The following is a 27,566-nucleotide window of genomic DNA, read 5'->3' on the forward strand; positions in this document are numbered from 1 at the left end:
GCTCCTCCTAAACAATGATTTTATTAATGCCTCCTTAAGCTTTTCACCTTTGTTCTCCTTTTCTCTTATTCAACCTCCACAAAATCTTAAGATACGTGCCCTACCTTCTTTTCGCTATCATAATGAGTTCAAACCCTCATTATCTCATTTGTTCAATCTTTTTTTCCAGTTGTGTCCAACTCCACAAGAGCCCATTTGGAGTTTTCTTAAGAAAGATACAGGAGTGGTTTGCCATTTCCTTCTCTCCATAGGCTACTAACCACCCTCCTGTCTTTTTCCCTCTCCAACCTGTCCTCAAGGTTTTTGTTACAGACAGATCGATCCTACCTTTAGGAGTTCCTTATTGCCTTTAGCCTAGGCAATTCCTAAACCCAGAATTTAAGGCCTTCCAATTTTTGGCTCCATCTTAATCTTCCAGTTTTATATCAGCCTACTCTCCTACACATCTGCCATTCCAACCAAAATGGACTAACATCTCTTCCCTTTTATTTTATTTAATTATGGTATGGTTTAATATAATTATATAATATGGTATGATATATTTATATTGGAAATTATTAAATATCAATTATTAATGTTGTTTTATCATATTATCATACTATCCTAAACCCTCCTGCCTCCGTGCATTTCCACAGGTCATTCTCAATGCCTGTTGAAGCTTTCTCTTCTTTCAAGCCCCATTCATCCTTCCATGATGCAATCCAAGGTATACAGTGAAGTCTTCACTCCAAATTTTCTGAGAATACTTTGAATCTCTACTTGTACTCCCATCACAGCCTACCTTGTACTATATCTACCTGTATACATGTTGTATTCCCCTCAAAAGAATGCAAGTTTCTCAAGAATACAGATTTCATTTTTTATCTATCACTGAAGACTGTAACATTACCTTGCACATACTAGACAAATAATAAATTTTTAATTTCCCCAGCCACATGATCTGTGACTAAAATCTAGGTTTCTTGACTTCTAGCCTTCTTTCCACTTCACCACACTGCCATACCTCACTTCTTTCTGAAAATTCTGTGTTAGTGTAGGCCACTTTCTCTGAGATTCCAATTAATGCATTTTGGTAAGCCACAACTCAGTTAAGGCTGTATCTACTCCATAAAGCTATTTACTATGTTGAATTCTACTCATAAAAATTTTCTGTCACTTGTCAAGTCTGTTCTGCTTAACTGGGAGTCTACAACAGTGTAGCTAACTATTCTAAGTCAGGAAGGCTATGGTCACTACTTTACTCAACAACCACTCTAAGCCACCGATCCAAACACTATATTTGACCTTACTGTTAATACCTCTCATCCCAGGTTCTACGACAATTAAAGGGTACGTTCTGATGGCTTTTTCTAACCTTGGGCTATTTATTATTTCAATATCACAAATCACTTGCGTTAAACAGACCATGTAAGCCTAGATTTCTCTTGACTTGGAGACTCTGGATTAAAAAAACATAGATTTAGGGCTAGAAGAGGTATTTAGTCCAACTTCCTCATTTTATTGATAAGGAAACTGAGGTACAGGTAAGTAGTAGAACTGGGATTAAAACTGGGGTCTTCTGACTCCAAAATTTCTTCCTGCTGCATTACAATATGTATTTTAAATTGTTAGGAGCTGACACACAAATATGATGGGAACCACTTACTATTTCTGTTATGAAAAAGCACAGCAAATAGCTGGAAGGACATGTGGAGAAAATGAAATTTTGGTAAGTTTCTTTATAGGTTTTTTCCTTTCTTTCCAGGTTCCTCTCTGCTTTTGTTTTGTATCTCCAGTGCTTAGCACACAATAGAACATAATTAATGCTTTCTCATTTATTCCTTCATTTTCCACTTTTCTCTTTCCAGGAATTTTAAAACAATGGCTAAATTAGGTGGTATAAAGTCAAATATTACTTACAACCAATTCAGTCCTATAAACTACTAGGCCATTTTTACATACAATTATAAGCCATAGACTCTTAGAACTGAGAGGGATCCTCTAATTGTATAGATTAAAAATTAACAACTTGCCTTACACATAGTGAGAGTTGGGATCCCAAATAACTGAAACATGATTTCTCAAATCATGAAATTACTTTAACACTTGCCATTTCTAAAATAAGGCATATTTTAACATTTCTTCAGCTTTAGAATTTTAGAAATTTAGAACTTTAGAATTTACCTGAACAGCAATCTAAGTTATCCATTACCTCCTTTAAAAAATTAAGGGTTTTACAAATCACCTAAACTGATCTACATGAAAGTCACTTCATTCAATATAAAATTAGTTTAAAAATTTTGCTAAAAAGATAATTTATAAATAAGTATACAAAATGGTGAGTTTCTATTCCATTTAAAAGGTTTTAATGAGGACAATATAAAAATGGTCAGTGTTACAAAGAATTCAATATAATGCTGTGTGCTTCTATACAATTCATTTTTTCTTTAAGGTGGAGCAATCTTTAAAACTCCTTCCAAAAATAGGTGACAGATAGCCTTTGGTACAATGTCTGAAGTCATTTTTACTTTAGAACAAGTGTAGGGAGAATCAGAATGGGAGAGGAACAGAATGCTACAGATAATCATTCTTTTTACCAGACTGTTAAAAAAAATTTACTATCAGAATGCAACATGACATCATTTATTTATTAGTCAAGATTAAAGTCCATCAAACTTTATTATGCATAGCTTTAAAAGCTTTTAAAATCTCACAAAAAAGCCAATTCAAAGAATGTTTCTTACTTCCTTTAAATTTAGTGACAGTTGATACTTCAGAATTTATTCTAGGATTGCCACAAACGCCATCAATCACTTTTTAAAAAAAGAATTCTCTCTATACCACCATATCATGAAATACTAATTAGGACAAAGAAGCCATGTTAGAGAGCATTCCAGGTAATAGTGAAACCACCATTCCCTTTATTTTCCTAATCAATTTGGAAAATGTAAATTAGTTTTGAATTAATAAATTCTTAGGGCAAGTAAACTTTTTCTCTGATACTTGGCTGAGCAGTTCTTATTAAAGTAATGATGATACTCCATCATCACAAAGGAATAAATCCTAATCTGCTACCATAAAACTCTTCCCCAGAAATTTTATTCTTGAACAGGTAACTATGCAGGGCACCTAATTTCTAACTGCCCAGGAAGCAAGATTTCTTTCATTTCTTTATAATTCATTTCTTTACAGTAAAAACTGAGCTAGCTAACTAACCTGGGACAATGATTTTTTAAAAAGGGTAAAAGGGTAGATGGAATATATTCAACATTGGCATACACTCCTCATAAACATGTCAATTTTTGTAAGGAGGAAGCAGGGGGCTGCCATTCTCCCATGCCTTAGGGAGATGCATCTCAATCTCCCAAGACTCACTTTGTTTTATTTACTATCCACACCTTTAGTAATTCCATGTTTTCAATTTGCATCTGAGTTGGGGGGAAATGTTGCTTACAGTCCTAAAATTCCATGGCCAACTAGTTTTCTCATCCTTTAACTGCCCTCCCTACTTTCCACAGTGCTAGAATGGATGAAGGAACATCTAGTTATCCAAGAATTCTAAAAATTGTAAGGTAGATGTTACTTTTATTTTATAAAATTCATCAAGAACAGATAGTGAAGTAACATAGCATTAAGTAACCAGAAGCAAAGAACATGGTACAAAGCTATTTTTAAAATGTGCAATATATCTCAATTGCAAGGAAAAAAATCCAAGTTCTGTTGAAAGAACCAGGCTACAGATTCTGAGGTAGTAGAGACTGATGACAGGAAAGTAAAGCCCAACATTTCCAAAACACTAAGAAACTAGCCAAGTGATCTATTTAAAACATAAGAAAATAAAATTCTCCCTTTTGTAGTAACATAGAAAGCTACAAATGATTGGAAGAGGGTAGGCATTTCATTTAAAACTGACTCAAGACTACACATGGAGGTAAAGATCTTGGGACCTCAGAAGAGCACTTTGGGTAAGCCATTGCTCTCTTCATAGCTCCACCCAATTATAAATGGGTCTCCATGCACTTTTTGTGTCCCCCTCAAAAAAAGGCACACCAGTAGGTAAGATATGATAGCAAGTATATTTAAAATCTAAAAAAGATCCAAGTTGTGGTCCCTTTATTTAAAAGGTTAGGTACATCAATGCAGGAAGTAAAATACCTTAAAATCAATTTAACAGAATCAAACTGCATGTCATATTCATTCAACAACCTAAGAAGGGCTATTGCTTTAACAATACTTATCTGACGTTAATTTTTAATACAAATCTGTCAGGAGTACATAAACACAAGTACACCTGAAATAGACCAGTGTTTAAACTTTTATTTCACACCATGCAATGTCAATTTTAACACATTAAAAAAAAATGACAACAGCTATAAGCTGCAATTTTACATTTATACATTGGAAATGTCCATTTTCAAAAGCTGAACATAATCACCATATTGTTGAGAACAGCTAAGCCTCAATTTAACTGTTTACAAGGATAAAAGTTTGCTATGAAAAAGCAGGGATTTTTATATTTGTCCACACTCTGTGATCATAATTCTTTTGCTCACCAAACCATTAGGAGAACCAAATGATTCAATCTTTTTCACAGTATCCATGCCGTCTTTAACAAATCCAAATACTACATGCTTAAAGTCCAAATGTTCTGCTTTCTTCAGAAGGATAAAAAATTGAGAATTATTGGTGTGTTGGCCACGATTAGCCATTGACAATAAGCCAGGTGTAGTATGTCTCACTGTAAAGTTTTCATCTTCAAATGTGTTCCCATAAATAGACCGTCCTCCTGTTCCATCGTGTTTGGTGATATCTCCTCCCTAAAAAGAAATTACAATTAAAATAAATTATTAACAAGTTGATCTCAATCAAACCTAAAATTTAAAGTTAATCTCAATAATAAAAATCAGAAAATATTAAATTCATTAAAAAACCAGAACAATCCATTTTTTAATAAAGACAAACCTCAAGGGATTAACAATATTATATTAACCCATAAATTGATTATTTTAAAGAACGTTCATTTAAAAAAGAAACTTCAAAGAAGTTTTCCACAAAAGGAATCTCAGAGGCTATCTAATCCAACCCTTCATTTTTACAGATAAGGAAACTAAGGAGAAGGGATGTTAAGAGACTGTCACACAGGCAGTGTCATAGCTAGAATTTGGGCCCAGGTGCTCTCACTTCAGAGTCAGTGCCCTTTCCACTGTACCATGAGGCTATAGAGAAAGCCAAGTACAGAAAGGACTACAAGAGCATAGATTTACAGATAAAAATGAACCTACATCCCCTTCATTTAACAGATCAACAAAATGATGCTCAGAAGTTTTGGGTAACTTTCCCAGGATTACCCAGAATTTTAACTGAACTTCTCAGATTCCATATCTAGTATTCCTCACATTGTGCCCAACTGCCTTTCCTAATGACATGATGAAAACCATGTTTTAGGAAGGTCTTCTGGCAACAAGGTACAAGACAGACCGGATACAGGAGGAGACTAGAGGGAGGGAGATTAGCAAGAATGTTACTGCAATAGCTCAGTTATCAAATAACAAGGGCCTGGAACTGGGGGTGAAACAGCAGGAATAAAAAGAGATGAATGTTTCTGATTCATATAGTAAAAATGACAATAGGCCCTTAACATATATTTAACAGTAAGGACTTCTTTATAGAATAAGGCAAAAATCACAATGAAATTTACATAGAAAAAAGTCATGGGCAAGACAGTCGAGAAGCACAATCAATAGAAAGGCTGATAAGGATGGTCTTGTACCCCCAGACTTAAACCTAATAGATTAACAGAATAAAGTCATACCAGATTTCCAACCAAATGTCTACAAAGATCTGGTGAACTAAAGAAAAATTTGGGAAAGAATTCATTATTTAACAAATGTATATGGGAAAATCAGTTGGCAACCTGGTAGAAAAGGAATTTAGATTTAGACCTTACACTATATTATCCAACAAGAACATGGAATAATGTTACTTATCTCAACTGTGGGAAAAAGATAATCTTTGTGAACAATTTCTACTTGGCTCATACTTACATGGCAAACAAAATCTGGAATTACACGGTGAAAAATTGAGTTCCTGTAACCAAAGCCCCTTTCTCCTGTGCACAGTGCCCTGAAGTTCTCAGCAGTTTGAGGCACAACATTTGAGAATAGTTCCATAGTGATACGTCCCAGAGGTTCATCATCAGCAAATATTTCAAAAAATACCACAGGATTTGTTTCCTGTGACAACTCTCCTACAAGTGATACTTGTCCCTTCTGCAGTTTTGATAAATTATCCTGACATTCTTCAAATTTCTTCTTAAAAGAATCTGACATTTCTTTAGTTTTAAATCTGACTGCAAGTTGTTCAACTTTTGCTTCTCCATCTATAAGCCAAAAAAAAACCCAAAACAAAACAATAACTTTATAATGGTTTTGAATCTCATGAATAGTTTCTATGTCATATATAAGACTTGAACTGAAAAGAGTATTAAGGTTACTAAAACTCACCTGCATAGTCTGTAGCAGTCCAAACTAAAGCATTATTTGAAACATTTAATGGTTTTAATTCCATTGCTTTGGTAATAACATGATTTGCACAAACTTTTAAAACTTGGTCTCTTCTCATAAGGATTCGATAATAGTTCTTCATTGTATGGAAAAGGATCTTTATCTCTCCAACGCCCCGTTCTTTCCACTGAAGAACATCTCTGTCCCACCTGTAAAGTTTGGCTCTTTCTTTAAACAAAACTTCTTCATCTTCTTCTCCAGATTTCACTTCCACCTAAAACAGACAAATGGAAAGGACATTTTTCTACAACTGTGGCACTGAGGTCAGACTGACTGCTGGGTTGAGTTCCAGGTCCAATATTGCTAGTGACGAGTCCTTTAGACTATCTGAAAAACAATCTCATCATCAGTGTGACATGCATTGCCTCCCAGAGAAGGCTGTGGTTTAGAACATGGTTAATAATATGTAAGGTATCATGTGACTAGTAGCTATCATGTCCTACTATACTTGTTGATCTTAGCCTAAATTATGACTACAACTACAAACCGAGTGACCATTCTTTCAGTTTTGTTTTAAACTCTGTGTGTGTGATTTTTTTTTTTGGTAATAGTATTTACCATAACAGTATTTCAGTAGTCCCTTTTAGTGTTAGCAGTATACTGCATAGTGGTCAGGCCACTAACAGGAAATACAGATTCTCGTCCCCCTTTTGTTTATCTTTTTCTCTTAGAAATTAAATGCTCTCCATTTCAAGAATCTATATGCACTGCTGCTTTGGGTATAAGAGCACTTTTAAAATGTATCTGTTCTTGATGTGGAAAATCAGCCAATAGCCGAAGCTGCCCAAACTCTCAATCTGTTGACAAAGCAACATTTTCTTATCGTTTAGAGAACGAAAACTTCATACATTTTTCTTGATTTTTAAAATGATCAAATAGCTGTCTTGTGAATAAGTGAATAAATAACTATAATTTCAATATAATAAGTTATGACCTAGGATGTTACTCAGAAAATCAGTCCCTCTCAGTACTATCCTAGACATTACATTTTACATATAACATCTATTAAGCTATATCTATAATAAGGTAAACATCTGGTATAGGGGACCATTTGGACTTCTTAAACTATGAACAAAAAATATTTCTAAGAAAAATTTTCTTTTTTTGCAATTCTTATTTGCAATAATTTTTGTTGAATCGAATACAAAATTAATTCCTCCAGAGTTTTAAATTCTGAAAAGTTATGAATCAATTTTCAGCAAATAAGAAATGAATACTAGTCAGATAACCTGCTAGGAAAATAAGAAAGAACACTACAGTAAAGAAAGGGTCTGAGTTCAAATTCTGACTCTGTCACATATGGAATCACAGAATCAAATCAAATCACAGGGTTGGAAAAACCCTCAAAGACCACAGACACCAACCTGTACTTGCAACGTCCCTGACAAAGGGTCACCCAGCTATAGTTTGAAGGCCTCCAGCAAAAGGGTGACCCACTATCTCCTACTATAGACTATTCTACTTTAGAAGAACTTGTAATTGTTAAGAAGCTTTTTCTCTTTATACTGAAGTCTACCTATATCTAACTTCTATCCATTGCATCTAGGTCTGAAACCAAGTTTATCCCTTTTCCACATCAGAACCAAATACTTGATAGAGATCATACTTCTCCCCTGTCCAAACTGTCCTCCTTGTATATAGGAATTTTTGTGATGGAGGTTTATAGAATTTGAGAAAAGAGAAGAGGGTAAGAGATTTTTATATCAGAAAGCTAGTAGTGGCAAAAGATTAAAGAACGCATAGCTATAGGACTACAGTTGAGAAAGGATAAAGTCCTAATAAGCAAATGGGCAGCAATGTTTTGATAAAAACAGGCATGTTTCCCTACACATGTTATGAAGTAGAAAACAAGAGAAAGAAAAGAAAAGGGAAGCAAAAGAGGAAAGAAAAAGAAATGAAGGAAAAAAGAAAAACCCTACTTGTAATTCTTAGGCTTAAAAAAAAAACACATATACTATGTTTTGTTTAGAGTCTTAAAGAATTTAACAGCCTTTCTTTCTTTCTTTCTTTTTTTTTTTGGTTGGGCAATGGAGGTTAAGTGACTTGCCCAGCGTCACACAGCTAAAATGTTATGTGTCTGAGGCCGGATTTGAACTCAGGTCCCTAACAGCCTTTCTTTTAAAAATAAGTAATTTTTAGTAACTTTTGTATTTGGAATTTGTTGATGGCTAAATACTTTATATAGATGAAGCTAAAATAAAATGTTATTCCTTCCCTATCACTAGATCCTTCAAAACCAAAGGATAAATAGTCTGAAAAACTGCCTGTGTAATGGATGGTATTTTATGAGCATAAGCTTGGGATAAGATCTTTGTTCAAAAATACTAAAATGTCAACATCAGATAATAAGCATAAAAAGTGTTGGGGTTTTTTTAAACTCAAAGATCAACAGGCATTTTAAAAAACTTAAATGACTGCAAATGGGACTGATATTCATCAACTAAGGGGTTTACAGAGGACAAGTCACCTAATATTGCTAAACATTAATTGCCTCATGTTGTGTCAAATAGCTATAATATTTGTATTACCTACCTCAAGTTATGAGGATCAAATGAGATAAAAAATGTAAAGGGCTTTGTAAAATTTAAAGCACTATAAACATATGTGCCATTATATGCTAATGACATCTTGTTAATCAATAACTCTAATTAATTACCTCTGGTAAAGAAACAATTGGCTCAAAATGTATATCTTCATTATGTACAACTTCTTCATCACTACCTTCTTCATCTTCTCCACTTTTACGGGTTGCTTGCCTCCCAAACACAGCTGCTCCAGTATTTGCCCACTGGAAATTTTTATCTAAGAAATAAAATTTTTAAAGATATTTAGATATTCATTACTGAAAATCATAAATTCTGAATTCTTTGCCAAATGACATCTATATGAAAATTAAACCCCTTATCATAAGGTATCTAATGTCTAATATACGACACTTATTCCTTATAAATATATTTAGCAAACAACTTCTATTTAAAATTGTTAGCAGTGAAAACAACTCTGAATTAAAGACCTATAAACTGAGGCTAGGACCTAGATAGAACATTGCTGAACCCACATCCTTCAATTCTCCAAGATAAGAAATGGGGACACCGCATGGTTAATGTCATATAACACTTACTGTATTACTGGAAAATGAATGCTGATACTATAAGCAATAAATCTTCACTCATGTCATTCCCTCCCAAAATAAAGACAGGGGCCAGATCAATAAAACCATAACTGGAAAAAAAATTAGCCACTAGTTTAAAATGCTACAATTCATTATAACACTTTATGATCATTAAATGTGATTCTAGATTTCTGACATTCTGCTTTTTAAACAACAGCAATCTGAAACACAGCCAATATATGAAATTAGTTGCCTTGAGTCTAATGTTATGTTACCTTTTGAACCAAAAGCAAAATCTCCAGAATTACTAGAAGCCAAATCCGCAAACGACAATCCCGTGTTAGTACCAAATCCAAATGACACTGTTCTTTCTACTTCTAAATCAAAAATAAAATAAAAAAGAATGAAAATCTTTCATAGAAGATTTATGACATTATAACTTCTTTATCCAAGACAGGTGATGGGAAGAGTATATCAATTCCCAACTGGTAAGAGCTATACAACATCAGTTGGACAATATCATACTTTCTTGTGGAAATCAAAAGTCATCAAAAATAATTAGTACCTACTACTTGCATATAGCACTCTTCCAAGCACTCTACAGAAGTGATAAAACAGCATGGTTTCTTTTTTTTTCCTCTCTCTTTCTCTCTTCTTCTCACCCCTACCTCCTCCGCTTGAGGGTACAAGAGAATGCCAATTTAAAGAACAACAAGTAGGTTGGTTGGACGGAACAGGTTGAATGGAAAATAATAGTGAATGAAGAAAATTAATGTAAAGTAAACATGGAAAGGTAGACTGGTGCCAGATGAGAAGGCCTTGAATAAACTAAAGGTTACCGAGCAAGGAAGTGACATGACAACTTAGAAGGATTATTTTAGCAGTTGTGTGAAGGATGAATTAGTGAGGGGAGAAATTGGACACAATAAGTCCAATTAGAATGTTAATGCAGTAGTCTTAAGTGAGAGGTGATGAAGGCCTGAACTAGGGTAGTAGCCACCTGAAGGGAGAGAAATAAAAGGATTCAAGAGATGTTGTAGAGGTGGAATTGTCAAGACATTTCAACTGAATGAATACTTGGAGGAAGATGGAAAGGTAAAGGGGAGGATTAAGAATAACTTCAAGTTTGAGAACCTGAGTGACCAGGAGGATAATGATACCCTCAACAGAAACAAGGAAGTTTGGAGAAGTGAGGAGACATGAGTTTTTTGGGGACAGATTGAGATTAAAATACTTATAGAACACATGGCTGGAAATGTCTGACAGGTAGCTGATGATGTGGGATTGGAAGTCACAAAAAATTAGGATTAGACATGTTATGTGAGAATCACTGTATAGAGATAATCTTTCAATCCATGAGAGTTAATGAAATTACCAAGAGAGAAGAGGGCCTTAGGGATCAAACACATTCAGAAGGTTAAAGGTGAATGAAGATCCAGGAAATGAAACTCAGAAATAACAGCCAGACTGGAAGGGAACCAAGAGAGATGGGGTATCAAGAAAGAAAGCATAGTGACTGTCAAATGCTACAGAAATGTCTAGAAGGATTGAGTCCACTGAATTCAGCAATTAACAGATGAATGGCAACTTTTTAAAGAGCTATTTTATTTGAGTGTTGAGGCTGGAAACCGAACTGCAAGAAGTTGAGGCATGGGAGGAAATAAGAGGAACAATTGTAGACAGTTAAAGGAAAAGGAGCTATGACATCAGAAGACAAAATGGAGAAGAAAAGATGTAGGGGGAGTTATTATAAATGTCTTCAAGTATTTGAAGAAGGGCTGTCATATGTTAAACTTAGCCACAGAAGATAGAACTGAAGACATTGGGAAGAAACTCCAGAGAGGCAGAATTAGTCCAGAAATACTTTCTTAACTAGAAGGATCTAAAATAGAATATGGGCTGCCATGGGAGAGAATGTGCTCTCCCTGACTGAAGTTCTTCAAATAAAAGTTGCCATTTATGGTGTATAGGAGATTCTTGTTTAGCTATGTGTTAAGACTAGATGGACACTGTGGTCACTTTGCAACTCAAATTCTGTGATCTCAAAGGACAGATCACAGGATCATAGATTTAGAACTCAAAGGGTCCTCCGTCATCTGGTCCAACCCTCTCAATTTACAGATGAAGAAACTACCCATTTACTCACAGTCATTGAGATAGTAAATAATGAAGGTGGGATCTGAACCCAGGATCTCGATGACTCCAGAGTTGGTACTCTTTCTACTACGAGGGATGGGGATTTTAAGGGCTGCACTTGAGAACCTAGAGGACCACATGTGGCCTCAGGGCCACAGGTTCCCCACCCCTATTAACTATACCATCTCATCTGACAAGAATTTTCTTTTGTAGTCATCTTAATGAAGCCAAAATAAGCTCAGAGCTAAATTAGTAGATTATATTTCTGGTTACTGTTACTTTAAGTCATTACACAATTTACATGTTAGAACAATTTTATAAATTATCCAGAAAAAACATACATGTAAACAGTATAAAATGTAAAATGTAAAAATGTAAAAATATAATGGATAGTCACTCAGTAAACATTTTCCTAAAAAACATATCTATCCACAGGTAAAAGCAGAATTTTTACCTTGGCTTGTGGAATCTGCCTCATCTTCTTTTTTATTAGATAAGTCTACAGGTTTGTCATTAGCCCCAGATGAATTGTGCGCTGCATCGGAAGATTCAGTAGTGGAGTCAGGCTCTTCAGATTTACATACGAATGAAGCAGGAACTTTAGTCCCTCCAGTAGATGCTGTATCAGTTGAACTTGTAACCTCATCATCATCAAGCAATTTCTAAAAACAAAACACACAAATAAATTCACAATAAAAGTGTTTAGCTTCGGGGGCAGGTAGGTGGAGCAGTGGATAGAGCACCGACCCTGGATTCAGGAGGACCTGAGTTCAAATCTGGCCTCAGACATACAACACTACCTGTGTGACCCTGGGCAAGTCACTTAACCCCACTGCCTAACCACCCCCCCCCAAAAAATGTTTAGCTTCAAATAAAACTATGAAAGGTTTGACTAGCCGAGCTCAGCTTAGAGACTAACATTTCTGCTACCAGCTCTTATTCTTTTCAATTCTTCTGCCCTAGATTAACAATTCTTAAAAGAAATCTACTTCTGTTTCAGTCAATACCTTCTTTAGAATAAAAATGCTAACTTATTTAAGAACTAAGACCTGGGGGACCCAGCTGTAGGTTTAAGAAAGCTTATGGAGTGTTGCTGGTCACTCCTAAAGCATATTCAGGAGAAGGCGAAGAAAGGAAATGCAAAAAAGGAAACAGAAAGAAAGAAAAAAGCCAAAAAAAAAGAAGTATGGCACAAAGGGGGAAAAGAATCAATAAGGAGGAAAATGAAAGGGTACATATGTTGAGGATAATTTAGGTTCTTATCTGTATAAAATGAGACATTAAGTAAAAGTCAGTTTGGTTTTCCTTAATACTAAATGTAGCAGGTAACAATTATATAAGAAAAGAAATAAAGAATAAAGATATCCTTACTTTTGCTTCCTGGACTTTTTGAACCTCTGAGTTAAAGTCCTCTGGATGGCTATTATCCTCATCAGTATCACTGCAAACACCACAGAAAAAAGTTGGAGGAAGTTTTAGAGTTTCTGCTTTTGCTTTTTCTTCAGATGTTGGTTGCTTTTCCCAGACAATCACACATTCTTTATCATGGTCTGGAACAACTTCTCCTGCAAGAATAAATACACCAAAAGCAACATAAATTCATTAACAGAGTGAAGGAGGCTTAAGGACAAAGTACTTGAATATAGTAATATCAGAATGTATTTCATGAACCAATCAGCATAATATGCGCCCAAAATAGAGGCTGGAGTGATTTTAAAATGTCCCTGTAGGCACAGTCATTTACCACAGTAAAATCAAATCTTGCCTCTCCTTCTCTACCAGTATTTCCTTTTCCCTATAATTTCTGTTCCCCTCCTTTCCCCTCTATCCTTTCTATCTCTATCAAAATAATCCTTATTCAATTAATTCTAAAACATTCTTGTCCTTTCACTCTGTGATAAACAGTAATAGAGGGAGTTTACAACTGTTCTCTTTTCAACATATTGCAATAAAAAAATATTTAATTACCTTAAATTCAGCAAACTGTTTCATCTATACCTAATAAGCAAACTTGCTACAGAATTACTGATAAATTCTAACTTAAAGAATGTTTTGTCTAAAGTAAATCATATGTTAGACTAACACCTACTAGAAGAATATAGTCCAGTTTCATTATACAGTACTAATACCAAGATAAATAGGAGGAAAAAACACGGGGAAAATGGATTTAAGAGTATGGGATTTTTAGATTCAGAAAAATTTTCTGAAGTTTCAAGGAAAGACCATGAATTGGAAAAAAATGATGCAACAGACAAGTAAACAGAAAACTCAGTATAAATCCCAGAATCCATAAAAGTAATCTACAGTACAATTATATAATTATCTTATCCAATTACATAAAATATTTTCCCTCCAGTATAATGGAAAGTTTTTTCCCCTTCTCCTAGCCACATACATCTTATTTTATAATGATATACTTAGGGTAAGTGTAATTTCTATTTACCATTTACAGTTAACTTCATTAAAATTCACTTATCAAAACAACAGTCATTTGTATAGTTTGAAGTCATAAATTTCTATGGAAGTATATATGTACTTTTTTGTTTGATGTTAAATAAAGACTATGAAATTTATCAATCTACAGAATGTTTAAGTAATATAACCATTATTCTATATTAGTTTACCTGTTACAAATTCTTGGGATCCTTTACATTCATCTGGGTCATCTGGATACAACTTTCCATTAAGTTTCTTGACAGCTGATTCAAAATCTTCATCTTAAAAATATGATTGGTAGCATCAAATATGATTAAATGTTGGAAATTTGGATGGCAATATGTGATGACGGTAAGTGAAACACCACTGAATTCAAGTAATATAAATAGAAGCCAGTGGCTAATGTGACCAAACAGACATAATACTAGACTTGAGGGTTAAAAAGACTGTTCAGATCCTACCTTTGACATTTACTAGCTGTGTGAATAAGACAAACATAAGCATCAAGCAACTCCCTGAGACAGGCTGCAACCTTCATCATTGAACAGAGTTTCCACATAACAAAATCACAGCAGCCACATATATACTTGTACATGTTACAGAAAGGATTCATGCTTTAATATATGCGGGATGGACTCTAAGATTTCTTACAACTCCAAGATTCTATGATTTGAAGATTATTCTAATTCCACAAAGCAAACTAAATAGAAGATTTCTCAAAAAGTCTTGGTGCAGTTTTAAGCTTCAGTATCTTAATTAACTTAAAACTGCATTAAGGCTTTTGGGAAATCTTATATAAACACTGTAGTAAGGCATCTTAAATATTCATATTAATACCTAAATGTTTATTATATTTCTACAATACTAGAAGACAACAGGGTGGAATGAGATGGGGCCTTACCATCATCTTCTTCCTCACTAATGTAATCTGGTCTATTCTTATAGCAGAAAAAAGTTGGAGGAAGTTTAAGACTGATAGCAAGATCTTTTTGTTCAGGAGTAGGAGTTAGTTCATATACAATGAGTACATCATCTGTGGAAAGTTCTTCTGGTTCCTTCTTTATCTCAGCTATAAGAAATGAAGCAAAATTACAAAGCCTAAGTTTTAAATAATACATCATTACTTGAGTCTAAAATCATAACTACAGAATAATTTCTACAATAAGGTATAAAAAAAATACATTTTATTCCAAAAAACTCATAAAAGAATCATTTCATTTTGTTTACATTCTATGAACACACTGCTATCTTCATTAAATACAAGATCGTTTATAGTTTTAAAGAACTGTTTTTACTTATTTAGGGTAAAATAACACATACATTATAATCCAATTCCTAAAACTTTATAAAATGTAAATTATTAGAAAAGAGCCTTTTACATGCTAATAATAACTAGTAAAGAGCCATGCACATGCAACTGAAGAAATACCTTAAGTTAGGAAAACATATTATAAAATTAGTTAATACAGTCTAAATAAAAAGTCAAACTTGATTTTCACCTGCAGGGAAATCTCAGAAATTCCCCAAAAATGTTATGTAGTATTAGTTTAAAAGCTCCTTTTTTGCCAGATTAAGGCTTTAAAGACACACACACACACACAAACCCCAACACAGTATTAAAGAATACACCCCAAAAATGTTCATCTGAGCTTCAATACTTCACCTTTAGGTAAAACCTCTATGGTTAAAAATCATGCAAAAACTTAAAATTCTTGATCCTAAAATAACCGCTTGTTTACAGGACAGGGGAATAGACTTAGAAAGAGCTAGTCAAATTTTTGGCTACAGAGACTAGCAACAATATTAAACTAATTCATGCATGGTAGTGATCATTCCTCAGTCGACTGTAAGTGAAATAAATTTTCTCCCTTTTCCCCTGCTGTCATCACAACGAACATTTTCTCATTACCACATACTGTAAGAATACTCATAACTCTGTGCTGGAGGAATATAAGGGAAAGGGGCATACAAATAGTATAGTGATTGTTAGACAAGAAACGAAGTCAGGAAACCCTAGGTTCTGATCTTAGCTTTATAATCTTTGCAAGTCATTTCATTTTTTCTAGGACTCAAAATATTTCTTTACTTGTAAGATGCAAGCTTGTTAGAATCTAATCCTGAGGTGATCTAAGTCTCTTCCAAATTATATGCCCAAGACTGATTCCTGCTGTCTCATTTTCAGTTTATAATATAGCTCTAATTCTTTCCAACAGCGAGGGCTCTAGGATTTTTTTTTTAATTTAAACTACCTACACCCAGTAGAGCTTATTAACACATGTACATTCAAAATATACTTTGTGAGTTGGAGCCTAAAGAAATTCAGTAAATATTTATGTACATGGAGATACAGGAGATCAGTGTATATAATACCCTACAGAAATCTTTTTTACCAACAATATAATGGAAAAATTTGTTACAGGCAGTCACCTTTTACTTGCAATACTTGAAGATTGTTTCCTAAAACAGACACATGATAGTTAACTATGTAACACATTATTTCCTGATTTATATTTCTTACAGTCCAGCACTGTTGAGGGAACAAATACAAGGCATTGAGAAGTAAAGGCAGCAAGTAGTGAGTGTCAAAATGAGAGCAACAGTGAAATGCAACACAGCAAGAAGTAGTGACTGCTTAGAACTAACTACCCTCTCAAAAAAAATAAGGCAATAAGAACAACTATGTGCAAGCATTACAGTGTGTTAAACTACTATCAAGAGATGTCTTCACCTAAACCAGCTTTCTTTAACATGCATGCTGTAAACTGTTAAAAACTTAATTTTATGAAGCAAAACTACTTTGTCAAGACTGCCAACTGCTAAGAAAACTAAAGTCATCTCACACTGAGTGCACTTTATACCTTTGCTCTCAGGCTGTGAGGAGGGGGTACTGGTCCAAAAGGCCATTGGATTAGATTTAAAAAGACTAAAATTAAATCCTAGAAAATAAACAATGTTAAGGATTTGGGTGTTTAGAGGGACAAAATAAAATTTGATTTTATTTTCCTTTTCTCTCTTAAAAACAAACCCTTCCTCCCCACCTACACACACACACACACACACACACACACACACACACACACACACACACACACGAAAATCACAAATTCATAGGTCAGTCCCCATAATGACTTAGGAATTAAATAGATCACATATCAGTTTCCACTGAATCACAATTTTAAGTATTTTGACCACACCTCTGAAGAAAAAAAAAACATACCCAGTGAAAAAAATCACCTGTGCTTTTTCAGGTATACTTCAAAACACCCCTGTAGTTAACTACTATGATTGAAAGTTAAAGGTCAATATTGGTAAGGACCCACATTTACTTCATAGCAGGCTTTTTAAAAAGTTATGTCAGACTTTTTTATACTCTGCACTGTGCCAGATAAATCATTAAACCAGTATAACTACAGTTTCTAATTAGTATATTCTATAAATTAGTCAAGCAACAGTAATGCAACTGTTTAAAGATTCTCTAGTTATAGTTTATCAGTAAGAACACTGTCAGGACCTGGTTCTGACACTACCTGTGTTACCCTGTAGGCCTCAGTTTCCTCATCAGTAAAATGAGGGGGTAGGACTAGATGGCCTCTGAGGTGCTTTCCAGTTCTAGATCTATGATCTTATATGAAATCAAATGTGTGCTTGGATGACTGTCTAAAAAGAAAGTTAATGTTAATTGCCAGAATATTACACATAGAACAGTAGTAACTTTGTTGCAAACAACTTTTTTTTGGTTTGTGTAAAGTAGATCAGTTATCCAAATATCTTGAATTTAAAATAGCTGCTATCCTTCCCAAAGTATACTGCATAATTCATTTTTAAAACAAAAACTGACTTCTGCAGAAATTAACTATCAATTTCTTAAAATTCATGGAGAGAATTCTTTCAGTTAACAAAGTAAGTGTATCAGAGGGATGCAAAAATTTGAGGACAAAGTTAAAACTAAACTTCACCTACAAAATTACCTAGAAATGCAGCCATTTTCAAACATAAAAAGCCACATTTATGTGATCTCTTTCAAAAGATTTTACATTTGTCTTTAACAAAATACTGTATTAACAACAAAATTTCAGTACTATGTGTAATTAATTCTATTAACCTTCACTCAAACGTAAATATTCTTAATGACTGCAAATATGAAAGTGAACTGGCCATTTAACCAACTTTTACAGAGGTTATGTGGGAAAACTAAAAATGCATGGGAAAAAAGGATGTTCTTTTAAAGCTGAGGCGAACTTTAAAAAAAAATTTGATAAACATATTTCAATGTAATTGGTTTCCTTGGTAATCTATCTTTTGTATATTTAAAAACACTATGAGAAAGGATGAAGATTTCACCAGAAAATCTTGCCAGAAAAGTATACTGCAGAAAAGGGGGTAAGAGAAATCTTTGCTTTCAAGTACAAAACTGTCTTTTTTGTGTGTGATGCTACCTCTCTGAAATGTTTTTCAAACATATTTTCAGAATGTAATCTAAACATGAAAAAAAGCTTTAAAAATAATTGGGGTTTTTTTTCTGTAGAACATTGGTTTCCTGTATTACTTTCTGTCCAAAATGTTCCATGGTCAAACTAGTTTAAGAAATTCTAATCTATCCATGTTGCCTAATATAAACTGTTTCATAGGACTAGATTTTCAATTGGTCAGGCATCCCCCAGATTCATCTACAACTCAACCACTATTCATTTAGATAAACGTTCATTTACTATAATAAGCTCTAAGCTCAAGTTCAATTCACCTCCAAAGCATATACGGTGTTGCCATGTAATGCAACTACAAGTCACACTCAAATGAAAAAAATGAAATTTTTAAAATGAAATTTAAATTCTATCTTCATAGAACACAATACTAAATAAGAGTAATTAAAGACTCTGCATCTCTATGAGATTGAAATACTTTTCAAATTAGCTCTCAACCCAAGTTTAGTAGTCTCATAATTTTGACTGAGAAAATTAAATTTAAACATTCTAGGGGTAAGTTACATCTCCTTTAAAAGAATCCAATACTCTATACCAAGCACCTTTACTAAATGCAATTTTTAACCCAATGTTACAGTAAAATATTAATCCTTGAGATAAGCCTCACGTCAAATATTAAGAATTCTGTACAAGTACACTAAGATTTTTACCAGAAATCAGTCTAAAAAATACTTGCTCATGAGCATATTTGAGAAACATTCCAAAAGTTGTCTATAAGAGAATTCAAATTAACCTAGCTCCTACTAATACATAATTGTATACAAAACAAAGTGATCAGCATTATTTTAAGTTTTTAAACATAAGAATTATTTTTAAATATGAAAAATTAACTTTACACTTACCCTTTTCTAATGTTTTAAATGCATAATTAGTCGAGGGCTCTTCCTTTGGAAAAGGAGTCAAGGGCTTTTCTGCTTTGCTTTCTGCAAATGGCTTGATGTTTGAGCTCTTCTGTGCTTCACATTTACTAGGTTCTGATTTTCTTTCAATCTCATCTGAAACATCTTCCCCACTTTTATTTTTCAAAGGTGCATTAAAGCTGAATCCAAATAAAGAACCTGTAGTTGAACTGTTGCCAAATGCAAATGGTTTTGCTTTCTCACTACTAAAAATGCTTTTAACAGATTCAGAGCCAAAAACAAACTTTGGAGGAGAAACAACTGCTTTTGTTGGTGTTTCAGAAGTGCTACATACTTCTCCAACTTCTACAACTGTATCTGTTGTATCAGAACCCTGGTTTAAATCTGTTCTCTCCCTTGTGGTTTCTTCTAATACAGCTACCGCAATTTTACCACATGCGAATTCTCGAGGAGTGGCAGCACGGGAAAAGTGTGGCATTAGCAAGATATCTTTTTCTTGGGCCTGTTTTGCTTCATCAAAAATTTGCTTGAATGCATCTGCAACATCCTGTAGTTTAAAACGGACAGCTAATTGTTCTACTTTTCTTTCTCCATCAGCAAAGTCACACGCAGTCCAAACCCAAACTCTTTCTGTCCCTTTCATGTTTTGCAAAGTCATGTCTGGTGTTACTCTATGATTGGCACACAGTTTTAATACTTGGTCTCTTCGCATCACTATTCGTACATGTTTATTATCATAATTCTGCAAAATCTTTATGTCACCTATTCCTCTTTCCTTCCACTGGCCAGCATCTTTGTCATATCTATAGAGTTTGGCTCGATGACTAAAGATAACTTGCTCATTTTCCTCACCACTGGACACTTCTACCAGATCAGGTAATGGTACGACCGGCTCAAAATACTGTCCATCTTTCTCCTCTTCTTGGGTAACATCAGACTCTTCATCAGTGCCAACAGAAGTCCCACTCTGATTCAACTTGGCAGGGGATTTGGATGGACTCAAAGCAGACTTAAAACTGAAATTAAATCCTGTTGTTGAATCACCAAAGCGGAAGAGATTTTTTCTCACAGGACTATTTGATAATGGAGATGCATATACCGAACTACTACTTACACTATCATCCAAAGCATCCTCTCTTAAGTCATAGTTATCCCATTCTAATGAAGGTCCAGTAGTTTCAGCATGTGGTTTTACTGTTAAGTCAGAAGTACTCACTGCTAAGCTTGAACTGTTATTCTCTTCCTCAGTGAGCTTTTTGTCATTCGTCAAAAACGTTTTGAGATCTTTGAGTCCACTTTTCATTTCTTCAGCTCTCTGTATTAGTTTGGCAGCTCTGCCGGTATCGACAAGTTTATGAGGCGTCTGAAGTGGTATGTCTAATAAAAGTCTCTGGCATTCTTCAAATTTCTGTTTGAATTCTTCAGCCAGCTCTGGTGTTTTAAACTTAGCTGCTAACTGTTCCAGTTTAGCATCTCCATCAGAAAAATCACTGGCTAGCCACATCCATGCTCTGTCTGACCCAGATAAAGGTTTAAGGTTCATTGTAGTAGTGATCCAATGATTAGCACACACTTTGAGTACTTGTTCTCGTCGCATCAGCATTCTTAGTTTGCCATTGACTTCATTTTTAAGAATCTTTAAATTTCCTAGGCCCCTTTCTTTCCACTGACTTATCTCTGCATCAAATCTAAATAACTTCACCCTTTGCGAATACAGAACCTTTTCATCTTCTTCTCCTGTAACAAGCTCCACTTTTTCAGGCATCTGAACTACAGGTTCGAAATGGATATCATCATTGTCCTCAGTCTTATATGCATCATCATCTTTCTCAAGGTCTGATGATGTATTGGCCTTAGGAGAGGACACTTTAGCACTCTGTGATGAAAAAAGTTTTTCCCCTGCACCTGAAAATCCTTTAAAATTTGGATCTTTTTTGCCAAACTGAAATCCTTCCCCTGACTTTGCGAGGTCAGCAAAAGTGAAATTGCTACTACTGTGTCCAAACACTAAATCACTACTATCTTGTTTGTTATTAACATCATGAGACTTGAAAGCAGCATCTTCTTCAATGGACTTCTCATTACCTTTTTGATCACCAGATTCCTGTATGCCAAATTTAAATCCACCAGCAGATGCAGGCATAGTAAAACTAAATCCTTCTTTTGTGGGTTTAGCTTCCGTACTAGAGGGAACCTGAAATGTGAAGGAAGAAGGTGAGCTTCCTTGCTCAACATGACCAAATTTAAAACCCTGTTCTGCACTGCCAAATTTAAAAGCTTTTTCTGAAAAGTCACACTTAAAGCCAGTTGCCATCTGACTCCCAGAAGGTTCAGATAATTTACTTTTGAAGCCAAATGTAAAATCTGAAGAAGCTTCTGCTTTATCGACTGGATTTGGTGCTTCACAGGCCACACATTTCAAGGAAGAGCTTTCATTTCGTACTAAGCAAACACTACAGTCCCATTGTCCTTCCTTCTTAGTAAACATTCCCTCAAATCCACCCTTAGTAGACTTGCTGGTCTCTGGAGTACTAAGCTTCAAAGCAGGAGGTGCTAGAATCTTGGAACTGGGTTGACTTTGTGAATTTGGATTCTGACAAGCAATACACTTTTTAGCATTTGCTTCATTCTGCACCAGACACACACTGCAATTCCACTGTCCATCCTTCTTAGGAAACAGAGTTCCCAAATCACTGGTAACAGGCTTAGAAAGTTCTCCCTGGCCAAACTTGAAGGAAGTTTGCTGACTAAAGGATGGAACACTTTTATTCGACGTGTTTGTATTTTGGCAGGCTATACACTTAGATACTGTCGGTTCATTCCTCACTAAACACACACTGCAATCCCAGTGATCCTCTTTCTTAGCAATCAATCCAAATCCTTCTTGAGTCTTTTCTGTGCCAGGCTTAAAAGCTGAAGTGTTTTCAACTAATGGTGGGCCCAAAGGCTCTTTGTTATTTGGATTTAGGTTTTTGCATGATACACATTTCTTTGCTGTTGCAACATTCTTTACTGAGCAACTGTTACAATCCCATAGCCCATCTTTCCTTGACATTTGGAAACCAAAATTTGGATGTCCTGAGTCAGGTTTTCCAGTATCCTTGCTATCCTGGTTCTTGGTGTCTTTCAAAACTCTAACACTTTGATTTGCTGTGGAAATATTTGAAGCTGCAGTTCTTAAGATTTCCTGGGCCTCTTCAAACTTACGTTTGAAATGAGCTGCCTCCTCTGGAGTTTTAAACTTAATAGCAAGTTGCTCTGGCTTTGGTGATTCATCTGCATAGTCAAGAGCGTGCCATACAAATGATTTATCTGAGCCAGCATTGGGTGTCAGTTTCATATCTGGATTTATATAATGATTTGCACATATTTTGAGTACTTGCTCTCGTCTCATGAGAAGACGAATTTTGCCAGATGTTTTATGCCTCAATATCTTCACATTGCCAATGCCTCGCTCCTTCCATTCTTTAGATTCTGCATCAAAGCGGAATAATTTTGCACGATTACAAAAGAATTCTTCTTCATCTTCCTCACCAGTTTTCACTTCTATCTTATCAGGAAGTGGAACTACTGGTTCAAAGTGAGGGCCATCATCATCATCATCTCCATGGGCACTTCCTCCATCTGTTTCGTGACTCTTATTTGCTAAGTCTGGAGTTGGTGTCCCAAACACTGTTTTGCCTGGACTTTGGAAAGTAAACACGTCATCATTACGACCAAAAAGAGAATTTTTACATTGACTGTGTCCCACGCCTTCTGTAAATGAAACATTAGAAATATTTTTGCTACCAAAACTGAACGTATTCCTTGGTGCACCTGTCTGACTAGGAACTGGTTTTGTTCCACCGTAGCCATCATCGTGTGAAGGTTTATCTGAAGTTAGGAGACCTAGGAGGCTCTCACTGTTACCAAAAGCTGCAGGAGGAGGGTGCCCCACAACTTCAGGTGATGAAAATGTAAAGTCACCATCATTGGATTTAAAATTGGAGTTAAATTTAAAGGTAGTTGGCTGTGCTGCTTGTGCCGATGTTGTTAAAGGTTGCCTCACTCCTTCACCTGGCATAGGCTGTCCAAAGTTAGATTTCCCAAATTCTATAACCCTGGATTCTGAAGATTTTGAAGGATGAGGTACAACTGGAGGTTTTGTGAAATAACCAGGTTCAGGCAAAGGTGGATTTGTGCTTGCCTGTTGAACATTATAATTAAAGTAATCATCTCGTGGTGACAGAATTCCAGTTGCAGGAGAATCAAAACGCAATGGAGGACCATACATTTCTTGAGAGAACATACAGGCAGGTGGATTTTGCACTGGAGGTGTATGCATTTGTTGTGGATAAGCATAAATATGCTGCTGAGGTGTAAGCCGGTTCATGCCATAAACTGGAGCCTATAAATTAAAAAACAAAATTAGCAGACTTTCTTACAAATATTAAACATCTAATGTCCTGCCACCTCCCAAAATATTTTTAATAAATCTCAGAGTAATTAGAGTCAATGGATGTGAGATGATACCCTGAAGGTTCACAGTGAGGACCCAAAGGAGATCTATATTCTTCTTTGGCACATATATGTGATCAAATGATCTTGTACCATATTACAATTATGAACACCCACTTCCTGCCTTTATTCCTGTACATGGACAAATAGTAAAACAAATTTCCAGGCCACCAGGAGCTTACCACAACGATGACTGGTTAAAAGTGTAACAAAGATTCTTCTCCCTTTTCCCTCAAAATGGGTAAAATATCACAGTGAATAGAGAATTAGCCCTGGAGTCAGGAGGACCTGAGCTCAAATCTGCCCTCAGACACATAACACTTACTAGATGTGTGACTCTGGGCAAGTCACTTAACACCAGCTGCCTCGTGCACCCCACCCCCCAAAACAAAGGGTAGAATATTAAGAAATTTTACCTCTATAACAAATATTATAAAGAAGAGGTTTCACACTATATAGTTTATATTTGTTTTTTAACCTGGAAAGAGATTTAAAATACATCTGAGAGTTTTACAAGTTTCAGTTCTGCATGATCTCTTAAATATTTCAGAGGCCTAAACTCTGAAGAGGAAAAACTAAGCTAAGTGAAGTATTTATAAATACTAGCTTTTGTTACCTTTGTCGGTGTAACATTAGCTGTTGTTCTGAGAAGATACTGGGAATTATATGCTGGTGACTGACTGTAATACACTGAAGGGCCAGTAGTTGCAACTGAAAAAGAGAAAAAAGCCTGTTCAAGTTCAATAGTACCAGTGAACTTAAGTGTCCCTGGGTGAATGCTTATTTCCACACAACACCTACAAGCACTGGGCCAGCCTTGCCAATTATTTGTGGTGTAACAATATCCATGAATCTGTATGCCTCAGCTGGCATCTTTTAAACACCTGTTTTATCTACTTCCTACAAAGCTGTCCAAAAGCAATGCTATAAAGTAGAAAATGCTATCTACATAAATGTAAGATGCTAATTACTTAAATATTGAAAGGTCTGAACACCTTCCAGATTTTATTGCCTGTGATACCTACTATCAATATTGAGACTTAAAGCCTTCCCCCCCTTTCTAATTTATTTATGGGTAAGACTCTGCTGCAACCACCAAATTACCTTTTCAGTGTAAACAGTCAAGTTCCCTAGAAGCATACTTAACAGAAATCTATAAATAATCTCTTTTCAACAAAGTATTTTTAAATTTATGCTAAAAAAAGAACCTACTACATAGTTAAGCATAGGCAATGATCAGAATACTATTTTGAAATTATACATCACTACATATATGCTATTCCAGTGACAAAACTCCTGATATTTGTTCTTAGTTTTCTGACTACACAATCCAAGTGTCCAGGAAAGCCACTATAGCCACTGACTGGTACTTCAGCTAAATAATCATTCCTGTTTTTACTCTCCCTTATAGAGCCGACAACTAAAACAATTCCCCTGAGGTTCTGGTATTCTTTTCTTCTTGAAAATTCTTTTCTCTGTTTCCAATTTATAAAGCAAAACATTTACATGAAAAAAAATATCCGTTTCAACTCTATTTCTGCCAGCATGAAATCCTATGACTATCTTTTTGCCCATCAGAAGAAAACAATTCAATAGTTATATTTCCAGAGGACAGATTTTTGTAACTTTATAGTGAATACTTCCATCGCAATACAAGATACAGATTTTCTTATCACACTGCTACAGAACTCTTAATAAGCTGTTAAAACAAATGTAGAAGGATTTCATCCAAGTCACCTTCTAAGTTGCCTAATATTTGAACAGAAAGAAAAAGCTAAAAAAAAATTTTAATGTAAAAAGCTTTAGGTAATTACTAACTCATTCTACCTGTTAGTGGAGCTCCATGGTAATTTTGTGATCCCTGATACCCATCAGGCACTGAATCTGTTCCATAGGCTTCTGCAGGCCAACGATGTGGAGACATAGAATTACTACTGTTTAGCTTCAACTCATGCATTTCTTTCTATTAAAAATATAATTCAATAAGAATTAGTTCTATGATAGTCACTAAAAACATTAAAATTATGAGAACACCAGTAAAACAAAAACTTAAAATCCATAAAATATCTACATACAAATATCCATTAGCAATATACTAATAATTACATTTTTGAAAGGCTCTGGGTGCCAAAAATTGATTTATACCGGAAATTAATAGGTTCCTTTTTTAAAAATTTACATGTTTTTAACAGTCACGTTATAAGGCTTCAAGTGTTACTGGTGTGGAGTTTACTGTTCTACAGACAGCTTGGCAGTATAGTGGACAGAGTGCCAGACCTGAAGTCTGGAATTCACATCCTGGGCTCAGTCATTTACTAGCTATGTGACCTTGGGCAAGTTGTTTAATTTCCCTCAGTCTGTTTCCTCAGCTGTAAAAGGGGATAATAGCAACACCTATCTCACAAGAATGTCGCAGAGAGGGGCAGATAGATGGTGCAGCGGATAGAGCACCAGCCCTGGAGTCAGGAAGACCTGAGTTCAAATCTGGACTCAGACACTTACTAGCTGTGTGACCCTGGGCAAGTCATTTAACCCCAATTGCCTAAAAAGAAAAAAAAGAATGAAAAAAAAAGAATGTCACAGAGAAAAAATGAGATAACTTATGTAAAGCTCTTTGTAATCCTTCAAGCACTACATTAATATTGGCAATTAGAGTAGCAAACAGTTCAATAAACACTTGACCCACAATGAAAGCAAGATACTTTAAAAAGCACCTCTTTAGTCTTTTGCTTTTTATATGAAGGCTACTATACTCCCTTATATATCTGCTTTTAACTAACCTTTTATGGCTGCTTTTGACATGGCCAGGGATGCAAAGTTTTAGAAAAAATACTACTCAAACCTCTTTTAAATCCTGAAACTAATATAGGGTGGTAGTATATTCCCAGAAAATGCAAATTAAGGGGGTGAGAATATATTTTTAAGAAAATGGAAATAATCAGAAAACAGCCAGTATAGAATACCTGGGTTAGTCTGTTTTCTTCTTTTGGGGGGAGGGTAATGAAAGAAGGGACTGGACCTATGATTTCATTCCTATAGCAAAAGTGCTCTCTACCAATGCAGATAAAACACCACCTGTTCTCCAACTTAAAGCAAGAAGGCTTAACCTGGAGTCCAAACTTAAAAATTATCAAATCTTTTTCAATAGAATTGGTTTGTAAATACATATTTTATATATTTAAAAATATTATGAGAAGGCAGCCAGGGGCTTCACCAGATAGTCAAAAGATAAATGACAAGGGGAAAAAAAGATTAAGTTCTCCTGCTTTAGTAAGCTATATGGAGACGTTAAGTGATTTGCCCAAGGTCATATACTTTTAAAAAACCAATCTATTAAACAAGTTCACCCCAGTTTAAGAACTCTTCCTCTAGATAGTATGAAAAAGCATGGGGCTTGCCAGGTATAGTTTGAATTTTGAAAGTGGTTCACTCCTCGTGGAGTACATGGGAAAACACTCCAAGAGTACGGATTTTTAAAAATTAAATTCAAAAACTTGGTCCC

At 35.0% G+C, this 27,566-nt stretch overlaps 2 protein-coding genes across 2 annotated transcripts in view; both read right to left on the reverse strand.

The window, feature by feature from the left end:
* Positions 1–4,036: 4,036 nt before the first annotated feature.
* LOC110193387 (E3 SUMO-protein ligase RanBP2-like) lies at positions 4,037–17,153 on the reverse strand. The gene is made up of 10 exons (XM_020965137.2): positions 17,085–17,153; positions 15,128–15,295; positions 14,415–14,507; positions 13,162–13,355; positions 12,245–12,452; positions 9,930–10,031; positions 9,199–9,344; positions 6,483–6,756; positions 6,024–6,358; positions 4,037–4,796 (listed from the first exon to the last, which is right to left on the reverse strand). Exons 1-10 carry the CDS (start codon positions 17,128–17,130, stop codon positions 4,491–4,493), a joined length of 1,872 nt encoding a protein of 623 aa, XP_020820796.2. The 5' UTR covers positions 17,131–17,153; the 3' UTR covers positions 4,037–4,490.
* Positions 17,154–18,563: 1,410 nt separating this feature from the next.
* The window catches only part of LOC110193424 (E3 SUMO-protein ligase RanBP2-like), a 57,466-nt gene continuing 48,463 nt past the window's right edge, over positions 18,564–27,566 (reverse strand). The window contains 4 exon segments of the mRNA XM_078147672.1: positions 18,564–18,592; positions 19,544–23,954; positions 24,681–24,775; positions 25,892–26,027. Of these exon segments, the coding sequence (XP_078003798.1) occupies positions 18,564–18,592; positions 19,544–23,954; positions 24,681–24,775; positions 25,892–26,027 (4,671 nt within the window).

The sequence above is a fragment of the Phascolarctos cinereus genome, unplaced genomic scaffold, assembly GCF_003287225.1.
Source record: "Phascolarctos cinereus isolate Bilbo 61053 unplaced genomic scaffold, phaCin_HiC Scaffold_7;HRSCAF=346, whole genome shotgun sequence".
NCBI classification, from domain to species: Eukaryota; Metazoa; Chordata; class Mammalia; order Diprotodontia; family Phascolarctidae; genus Phascolarctos; species Phascolarctos cinereus.